The sequence below is a fragment of the Plasmodium malariae genome (genome assembly GCF_900090045.1).
Source record: "Plasmodium malariae genome assembly, chromosome: 13".
In the NCBI taxonomy this organism is placed as follows: Eukaryota; Apicomplexa; class Aconoidasida; order Haemosporida; family Plasmodiidae; genus Plasmodium; species Plasmodium malariae.
Window position 1 is genome coordinate 149,748 of NC_041787.1, and position 11,246 is coordinate 160,993.

General features: G+C 21.4%; 3 protein-coding genes across 3 annotated transcripts; 1 reads left to right on the plus strand and 2 right to left on the minus strand.

Moving 5' to 3' along the window:
- Window positions 1-431: 431 nt before the first annotated feature.
- On the minus strand, window positions 432-1,295 carry PmUG01_13011500 (uncharacterized protein; the record flags this gene model as incomplete). Its single annotated transcript, XM_029007075.1, has 2 exons — window positions 432-965; window positions 1,152-1,295. The coding sequence occupies 2 exons, from the start codon at window positions 1,293-1,295 to the stop codon at window positions 432-434; spliced, it is 678 nt and encodes a 225-aa protein (XP_028863501.1).
- A 5,299-nt stretch (window positions 1,296-6,594) lies between these two features.
- Window positions 6,595-6,921, plus strand: LSAP1 (liver stage associated protein 1, putative; the record flags this gene model as incomplete). Its single annotated transcript, XM_029007076.1, has 1 exon — window positions 6,595-6,921. The coding sequence occupies one exon, from the start codon at window positions 6,595-6,597 to the stop codon at window positions 6,919-6,921; it is 327 nt and encodes a 108-aa protein (XP_028863502.1).
- Window positions 6,922-9,138: 2,217 nt separating this feature from the next.
- PmUG01_13011700 (Plasmodium exported protein, unknown function) lies at window positions 9,139-10,315 on the minus strand (the record flags this gene model as incomplete). The annotated part of the gene is made up of 2 exons (XM_029007078.1): window positions 9,139-9,983; window positions 10,132-10,315. 2 exons carry the CDS (start codon window positions 10,313-10,315, stop codon window positions 9,139-9,141), a joined length of 1,029 nt encoding a protein of 342 aa, XP_028863503.1.
- Window positions 10,316-11,246: the final 931 nt, after the last annotated feature.

Sequence of the window (11,246 nt, forward strand, 5' to 3'; positions counted from 1 at the left end):
GTATAACCAAATATATTGTTATATTGAAAATAAATTCGGATTATGCACATGTATATTTTGATGTACATAAATATTATTAAACAAATTTCATTAAAAAGGTATATTTTATGAAATAATTATAAGAATATATTAACTACAATATATGTCACCAAATAAAAAAAAAAAAAAAAAAAAAGAAACACTTATGTTTAATAAAATATTTAATTATGATAATAAAACATTTTAAAATAGCTAAATAGAGAATACAAATACAAAAAAATATTCTAACATATATAAAGTTTAATTAATAGTTAATTTATCCACAAAAAAGAATATATTTACATAAATTCACGTGACCATATTAAAATTAGGGATTTTTGAGCTAACATCCTTTTTAGATTTAAAATTTTAGAAATCTTTGTTAATAATCCTAATTCTTCTTATTATATTTTTCAATAAGGATAATATAATTTATTGCTTTCAACGTCTCCTTTAATTTTGGATATTATCTTATATTTTATAAAAAAAAGAATTATAAAAACGGGTACAATTAAGTACGGAATACCATAATATAACTCCTTAAGAACAAAAAATTTCAAAAAATGATTAACTGGTATTAATGCTCCCGATAATAAAACATATAGAAGTACAAGAAAAACAAAAACGTCTAAAACAACAATGCCTTTACGGAATTTTGAAAACTTCTTAAAAAGTAACTTCATATCACTACAACTTGATTCTTCACAATTGGACTTAATATAATTATACATATCTTTTTTATTCAAATTATCTATTCCTGTAAGATACTCAGTCATTTCTGTTTTAACTATCTCATTTTGATCAATTTCTCTTACATCTTCTCTTTTATGATAAACGTCTCGTACTCTCAGTCCTGACGGAAATACTGAACCCGATGATTCTGATTTTCTTCGATTAACCTCCCAAGCATTTTCATGCTCCAAGCCGTATACCCTTTTATTTGGATTCTAAAATAGTTGTTTAAACATAATTATTACATAAATATTTATTTTCCTATTAATAAAATATTAGTTCTAAGAAGAATATAAATAATAATATAAGAATACAAATATTACAAATTCCTATTTTATGTTATATTATCCTACATATTTACTACAGTGGCATGTCCTAAATAAAAGAGTAAACACAAAAACCTTAAGAATTAAAAGTAAAATTTTTATTTCATTTTTCCTATAACATTTTCTTAATGTCAAACCATTATTGTTGTGTATGACATTACGCTTCTTTCCATTATCAATATAAGGAATTATTTTTCCTAAATTATTATTTTTCTTCATTATTCTTTATTTTTTCTTTTTTTTTTTGTATTAAAATTAAGATATCTTTTTAAAAATGGATTAAAATTAATTATAAAATATACATATATTCTTTTTTATGTATACTATTAATGATTTTTCTACTATAATAATTTTTTGTAAATTCGAAAAAAATAAAATATTTAAAATATATATTTTACAAGTAAAACAAATAAAATATTAAAGTTTAGAAAGAAACTCCAAGTATTCTCAAAAAATGTATTTAATTTATTTTACTTCTTAAAAACGAAGTTATATAAAAATATATATTTTTGCATGTTTATATAATTAAATTAATGTATTTAATAAATATGAATTATATATAAAAATTACAATTTTTCAATTAGTAATAATATTTATTATAATAAATTACATAAATATATATTAAACATATAATACAAAAATTATCATTTAAACATAATAAAAAAATGTATATTTTTAAATTAAAAAAGGAAAAAAAGGAAAACTTAAATTAAGTGCTTTTTTACGATCTTAGAAAAAAATAATATACTGATAAATATAATAATTATTACCTACCACTACATTTCTGTTTATTTTTAAATGTTATTATACTATGTATAGATGGAACAAATTTACAAATCATGTATAAGCTAAAAATAAAATTGTATGAAAACATTTATGAAAAATATACATAAAAACATATAAAATGAAAAAAAATATATTTAATTAACATATTTGTTTAAATATATATGTATATATATATAGTGTTGACTTCATAATAATGAAAGTTATGGAACAAAATATGTTACCCATATATTCTTTACTTATTTTATAAAATAATTTCTTCTTATGTCATTATTATTTCTATATCAAATAGAAAGAAAACATATTTATAGCATAACAGCTATTCTTACAATAAAAATAAAATATATATTATTTTATAATAATTAGGGAATACTAAGATATTTTTTAAAAAAATTAATTATTGCCCCTTAGGAATTATATTTTTGTAAAATATATTTAATAAATAAATAAAAATTAAGGATAATACCAATGAATCTTTTTAGACATCTAATGTTTATAAAATAAACAATATAAACTTGAATTCTTAAATGAAGGAAATTTATACCATATCTAATAATAAATTCTTATTGCAATTATAATAATTATGATAAAAAAGACAACAATATATCGTCTTTAGATAAAAAAGTTTATTTTGTATTTAATAATCATATATATGACTTATGGTGCCTTTATTTTTTATTAAATAAACTAAAATCTTTTCAAATCAACCAATTTTGTGTATATACAAGCTATTTATAATTTTTGATCTAACATATAAGTATTAAAAATAATAAATTTATTTAACATTAGTTCTAATATTATTGTATGCACCAGAAAAATCGAAAAGGGAAATGAATTTACATCACAATGTGGTATTTTTTTTAATATCTCAAATATTTTTTTATCCTTTTTTCGCAATATATAAGTATTGCAAGTATGATATAGTGATGAACGAAATAAAGTAAATAATGAAAAATGAAAAAATAAATTATTAATGCTAATCAGATAAAAGTTCCTTATATTTTTCCTAACATTTACAACTGCAAATATAAATTTTAATTTTTTCAAAGTAAATAACGTATGAAGCGCATAAATTAACCTTCAGATGATAATACAATTAACAGTTGTTTTTACACTATTTAGTCATGCCTTCGAAGTATTTATATTAAATACATACAATATATATATATACAAATTTAGTTGTTCATTAAGGATGTTTTAATGAACAGTCTTATATGAGCTTAATATACATACAACCACTTCAATAAAATATAAATGCTTATTTGGACTATTATATTTCTACATTTATATTTTCATAAAGTGCAAAGATGTAAAAATCTTAAAAATCAAAGATTTATTTGCATATAAATAACCTATAAAATCCATTTAATAAACGATAATTGTTTCTACTGATAAAAATATATATATTGCACATATTTCTTAATTATTGTATATATTGTCCCAATACAGATTCTCAAATAAAAGCTAAGTGGCAATTTCATATTTTTGCGTATATGGCTTCCTATGTAAAAATTTATTCCTTGAAAATAGGATATATATGCAAAAGTTAATATATATATATGTATGTACATGTATATTATAAACACAGAACACTTCGACGATTGCTTTGAACATTAATAATTAATGAAATTGCAAATCGCTCATTTAGATTATTTCCAATATATTTCAAAGCTTAGGAATAGTAAATAAAATACTTATTCATCCTCAAACTACTAATGGAACGGGTGCGCCATTTATACGAGTGATCCATGGGGAGGGTAAGCAAAAAATGGTGTCGTATAAAGGGAAAGAAAATGGTTAGTCAAGAATAAAAGGGCTAAAGATTTAATAAATTGAGGTATATAAGGAAAGATTAAGAAAATAACTAAATAAAAGCATGCATATAAAAACATATAGAAAAAATTAAAAACAAAATGTACAAAATTCTTTTCTAAATAAAAAAAAAAATTGAAAAAGCCATATCGTTCCTTCATATTATACTCTCTTGATATATTCTATTAAAATAAACTTATTTATTAATTATAATAGGGAACGGTATGTCATTTATAATTATTTATACCTATGTAAAATTTTCCATTAAAGTGAATTCACATGCAAGTTTTTATATTTTATTAAAATAAAATTTTTGAACATATTGTTCTCAAAACGAAAATTTAAATAATACAGAATTTTAAATGTACAACTCCTTATTTAAATATGTACATATTATTTTATTCAAGGTTTACCAATGAAATGGTAATAAATATTTCATTTTTGTATTAACTTTTATTATAGAGGAAAGTGCAATGCAGTAAAATATTAAATATATACATATGCTTCCATGTACATATGTACATACATATATAAAGAGAAAAGGAAAACTTAAGAATGTTCATTAAGTATAATATTTTAAACCCAAAAAACAATTATTTCTACCTTCTTTTTAAATGATTTGTTGTTTGCATTCTTAGTTAATTAAAATAAATTCAAGAATGTTTTGTTCTGTTCTGTTCTGTTCTGTTTTTTTTTATTTTCCCATTTTTAAACGCCTTTCAATGTTACATTGTTATGTATACAAAATTATATACAAAATAATGCTTTTTATATCTGTAAAATGAACCTTCGAATTTATTCTTTTTCTTTTTGTCAGAAGCTCATAATTAAGTGAAAATTTTTAACAGATTGTTCCGATGGTGTTTTTTTACTTTTTGAAATAAGGAAAAAGTTTTATTTTACAAATTAATGAAATCTTAATAATTATGAAATAACGACCGTTTTAAGGATATTTATAATTAAAGCAGTTCCTTGTATATTTTATTTGCTTTAAAATAATAATTTCTATTTTTGTATATTTGTAGGTTATAAAAAACTCGACAGGAAAAAATATTTCATAATTGTACATAAAATACTTGTATTCTTTCTATATGTTGGTTAAAACTAAAAAGTAAAATAACAGTACATACTAGATATAACAGTCATTTAATTATTTCATATGTCCAATAAAACATTGGTTTTATAAATTATCAATTTTTTTGTATATTCAAATATAGCTGTATAATTTCACTTTATGTTGAATTTAAATAATTGGACAAATGTACGTTAACGCATGTTTTAAAGAGTAATACGCAATGGCAATTGGACTCATTTAATAACTTCTATTTTTTTTTTTTTTTTGAAATCCCCTATAAAATAAATGGAATATTGCTACAATATATGTATATATATATATATATATAATAGTTTTGATGTTAATTGTGTTTATAGCATATTACATAAATAAGTTCTCAAATTTGACAATAGCTTTTTTTAATCAGCAGATTTCATTATTCAAATTCCATGAATAATTTTTAAAATGGAAAGCGCTTATTTAAAAATAACAAAGTTCTGCGCTATCAAAATAAAAAAAAAAATTGTACGTAGTTTCAAGAAGCTAATTATTATATAGTTATCACACAATGCTTAATCGTATATCTTTATTGGATATAAATTATTATTTAAAAAGTTATATATCTTTTTATTTGGAAAAAATGACACCAATACACATATATTCATTTACAGTGCATATTTTTTGAGAATATTTAATAGTTTAAATACAGTTGTTAAATATTTTAAACATATTTGATATTTTACGTTTTTTGTTTCAATGTCCATTGTCATAATTATTTTTGTAATTGTACTTTTGATTATATCTCATGAATGGCAAAAATAAAATATGCATTTAATGTATACAAACGCACATGAGTAAAAGGAATGAGGATATTCTTTTTTTCAGTATTAGTGTTACATTATAATAAAATTTTATTTCATTCATAATGTGTTTAAGTCATATTTAATGGCAGTACCTCTTAAAATGTAAAAAAATAATAATTAAAAAATTGTTATAATTACTAAATATTTTTTTCTCTTTTTTTTCATTATTTGTTTGTTCCTTGGGTTTCTTTTTTTATGTATTTTTTAACTTTCTTATATTTTGTATATTTTTTTCTTTTTTTTATGTAATTTTCCTTAAGTATTTTTTGTTTTTTGTTTTTTTTTTTTTTTTTTTTTTTTTCCTTTTTTTCCATTTTTTTCCTTTTTTTTTCCTTTTTTTCCATTTTTTTCCTTTTTTTTTTTTTTTTTCCATTTTTTTTCCTTTTTTTTTTTTTCCATTTTTTTCCTTCTTTTTTTTTTGGTTTTTCTTTCCTTTTTTTTGGGGTTTTTCTTTTTTTTTTTGGTTTTATTCTATATAAACTCTTTTATCTACGGTTTTTTTTCAATCTTCATGCGATTTTACTGCATTTTTTTTCCCGCTTTTCTTTTGTTCATTTTTGATACGTTATTTTTCCTCTTTTTTCATACGTGTTATTTCTTTTTCCACATAAAACCGATGTTTTTATTAAACTTTTGATTTAAAACTCCAATTAAATGAACGTCTACAATGCCGTAAGTGGACTAAATGGGCTGAGTTTTGTTATGTGGTAAAAATTTTAGCATAAAATTTTTTGTAACCCAAAAAAGTGTATTACCATTATGTAAATGCATGCATAAATTTTAACAAAGATAAAAGAAAAAAAAAGCAAAAAAGCAAAAAAGCAAAAATGAATTTTATTTAATTGTTATTAAAAATTAAAATTAACTTTAAGGTTTTAATTTATAAAGTCGAAAAATAAAAATTTAAAATAAGAAAATATAAATTAATACAATAAAGCATGTTCCCACACGGTAATTATCTGTTGGTTTTTGTATAAATACATAATTATTTACCCACATAAGCATGATGAAAGTTTCAAAAAGATTAAGTTTTTTCATTTTAATTTTATCCATAATTGTGATATTACCTTATACCCTTGTTTATGCTAACATACCAGTTGAACTTTTGGATTATGAAACATTTAAAAAACATGAGATCATTAAAGCAAAAGGAAGAAAGGATGAACTAGTTTTATTGTCTCTTGTATGTGTAAGTATTTTATCGGCTCTATGTACACTATGGGGAATTAGATTACACCATCTTCATGATATTAATAAAAAGAAGACCCGTAGAGGAGGTATAAAATCAATGGGGAAATCAAAATTGTCTTTTGAAAGTGAAGATTCTGGATAACCCTTGATAGAATGAATCTAATTTTTATCTTAACCAGTAACAATCCTTTTTTTGTTTGTAGTGTTTTTAATTAAACAATCCATTCATTTTAAGAGTTTTAAACATATTCTAGTGTTATTTTTATTTTACACATACACATATGTATATATATACGCGTACTTTTTTTTTTTTTTTTTAATTTTTATTATTTCATAGTACCTTAAACTTTTTTAGAATTTTATTAATAGTTTCCTTTTTTTTATTTTTTATTTGTTTTACTTTTATATGTTAAACACATTTTCAAATCTCAAAAAGAGACAATATATCTAAAAATTTCCAATTAGCTATAAGCGTTATTAATTTACAGTTCATATTAATTTTCGTATTTTTTTAATCGTATACATTTTCTAGTTTATATAACAGATATATTACTAGATGTTTTTAAAGATATATTTGTAGTGCGATATAACGAGTTGATTTAATTTAACCATGTAATTATATATATACATATACATTTATTAATTTATGTATGTATTAATAATTATAGCACGAGTTTAACAAAGCTGAACGTTAACAAAATTTATCATATAATTTTTAAATGAAATATCAAAGTAATATAATATGTAAAGGATTAATCGTAAAATGCGATAACTAGAAACAGTATCAAAACACTTTTTAGAATTAAAGTAAAAACAATTACTTTTTCAATTCATTAACTTACCGTAATTTATGTTGAAAAATAGATACACATAATGATAATTTAAAATGGGAAAATGTTCCAAATGCTAATAATTTTTTTTTCTTTTTTTTTGGAAAAGGGTATGGAAAAATTTTTATCCTACATTCTCGAAGCATAAAAGTGTATTTAGAAAAAAATAGAAATAAGGATAAACAATTATTTTCCTACATTTTAAAAAAGTTAATATAGTTTCATGTAATTGCGGAAAAGGATTTAAAACTTTTTTTCCATTCATAATAACATCCCCTTTTAATAAAAATATAACATATTTACTTTTCGAAATATATTTTATAATCTAGACAAATAAATAGAATGATATCAAATGCAACATAACGGTTAAAAGAAATATAGGAAAAAAAAAAAAAAAAAAATACTTTTGATTTAAAATATTATGCATTATTAATATCTTTAAATTTTGGTCCAATAAAGTGATGAAATTTGAATTACATTTTAGGATACACACAAAATTCGTACGAACGTTATAAGTCTATAAACATTGGCTTTAAGTTTACGAAAAACATATAAAATTCTACATAATATTATATTATTTAATGTTGATATAAAATTATAAATCTATTACAATCCTTGTTTAACCTTTTGCAGAACTGCAAAAATATAATAGTGCAGTAAATAATACAGAAAAAAAAGGAAATTTCTTTAATTTTTTTAAACGCTCACAATTAATTTTAGTATCCCCTATCAACTATTCAGATGATGCATTCGTCAGAAAAATATACATATGTAAAAAGTAAGTTTTATTTATTCAGATAACACTTTCTATTAAATTACAGAATTAGGTAATCTACGCGTATGCATATATATATATGCATATATATTCTACTAACACCTTGGTTATATTATACTTTTTTAACCTTTTCCTATTTAAACTTTTCCGTCATGGAATATTTGATAAATCTATAAATGAAACGAGGACATTTAATGATTATATTATTATTTAATATTTCTATTTATATAATATATTTTGTAAAAACCGATTAAATGGTTACACCTGATGACCATTGTCCCGAAGGCCATATTTTGTCTAATATCTCAACTTTTTTATAAAAGTACCTTTGGTAAAATTAGGAAGAAGAGTTAATTATTTTATTCTTTTGTTTTTCAAATATCTTGTATCTTTCTTATTATTGTATATCCTTATTCATATTTATTGTACTTTAAATTTTGTGTTTAATACACACATTTTCCTTTTTCTACTATATTTCAACTTTCTTTTGTAAAAATTTGGAAATTATTACACTAAGATTCATTTTTTTTTTTTTTTTTTTCATTATTATATTTTCTTTGTTACTTTGAGATTAATTTCTTTTTCCCCTACCATAAAAAAAAATAATAATAAAATAATTTGGCTTCTTTTCTTTCTGCATTCGTCCATTATCCTATCTCCAAATAAATAAAACTTATTTCGTTTATAGTTTATTTTTTTTTTCTGAAAATTAAGTTTTGCATAATTTTCTTGCTTCATAAAGATAGAATATTTCTTATTGAACTTCATCAGTCATTATATTTTGTACCCATGTTTCAGAAGCTGTATCTGTTTCTGAATCCGTTGATTTATTACTTTCACTGGCATGCCATACATCTGAACACGATGTATCCGAGTTACTATCTTCATCTACTTCTTCAAAATATTCATTAAATGAATATACATCCAGATTACTGTTAGACACTAATGATGGTGTATATATATTTTCATTAGCACTATCTGAAATGGAGGTAGTTTCATCATATTTTGCGGGCTCTTTTTTTTCACTAGGATCATTGACTTTTCTTTCTGATTGTTCCGTTTCAGAATCATTAGATATTAAGTTCGTTGCATGTTTTTCTTCCATTTTTAACTTATATCTAGTTGTGTATGTATGCATAGGTAACCTTTTTTCAAATCTTTTATTTCTTAATTCCTTACATTCATTTGATGAACTTGCACTTCTATAGCTCCTATTTGTTCTATTTACCGTACCTTCATCTTCTTGAAATTCTTTTTTTCCTTTTCTTGCTTTACTTGTCTTTTGAATTATTTTTTGACGTTTTCCTTTAGTTGTTTCTATATAATTCGCTGTCGTTTCTGTAGAGCTCTTAGTTGTTTCCTTTTGTGAATAATCCCCTTTATGTTTTTCATGATATGAACATAATCTACCTATAGATTTGCAACACTGTCGAGTGTTTCTTTCTTCATTCGTTACTTGTTTATTATCACTTGATCCCTTTCTTGATACCTCTTCAATGCCAAATGTAGAAGGGTCAATAATATTTAAATAATTATCTGAAAATAATACACAATTTGATTTAATGAAAGAGTTAAGATATTCATCATTTTCCTCAACTTCTACGTATTAAAAAAAAATAAAATAAAATGTATAACATAATTTATATTGCTAAGAAGTATTTATTAATTTATTTATTTACTGTTATATATTATTTTCAACATTTAATATTTTTACACTTTTTTTTTTTTTTTTTTTTTTTCTTTTTACGTATTTCTTCGCTAAGCATTTTTCTTTTATATCGTCCTTCAACATTTTTTAATATAGTCCATAATGTAGTAACTGATATATATTCTGTTTTCTCTATATAGATTAAATTGACTAATAAAATATACATTAAATAACTAGAAAAAATCACGGATATGGTTACACGCATTAACGTATTAATTTTCATTTTTAAACTGAACAATAAATAAAATGGAAAAAAACAAAAAAAAGTTAAAATTACTGTTACATTAATTATATTATTGTATCTGTAAATCCTTAAATCAATAATTAATATAATAACTCCTAAATTGCATATTATGTATGCACCCTTTGTAGTTTTATTGCTCTGTTTTTTCTTTGAGCATTTGACATTTCTATCTTTAGGAATATATAAAACTATTTCATTGATTTTAATACTCAAAAAAAATAAAACTTAAAATTTAGCAGTAAAAATAGATTATAAATTATCGAAGTATTTCATGAACCAATCATTTGTTCTATTTATAGTTATTGAGTTATAAGCCTAAGAATGATGAATCTGGAGTATTTGTCTTCATATATTTTTTTAGTTTCACTAAAATGTTTAATGAAACAATTTATGCATGCATATTAATATAAATTACAAAAAAATTATATGCATCTTTAGCATTATTTATTCTTAATATGCACTATCTTTTTTCGTATTTCTTGAAGTTCGATACACAACTACTTTTTATGTAGCCTTATACATTCCTATTTATATCAAATACAAAGTTAATATACATTTGAAAGTATCGAATCCGTTCCAGCGTAATACCAAAAAAAAAAAAAAAATTATATAAAATTTAAAACTATTGATTACTATATACACAACACTTAAACAAAAATCAATATATTGAACCATTAAAGACAAACATTGATTAATCTGAATACGCAATTACGTCCACTAAGAATTTTTATTATTTTTTTTTTTTCAAATTATTATATTTTTATTAAAAATGATAAAATAATGTTTTTCTTATAAAAAAAACAAAAAAAAGAGGCATTCTTCTTACACTTTAGAGTAAATAAAGAAGGTTAATATAATTTACAAAAAAAAAAATTTATTTTTAGTGTGTGGATCTCAAAAGACTAGTTTA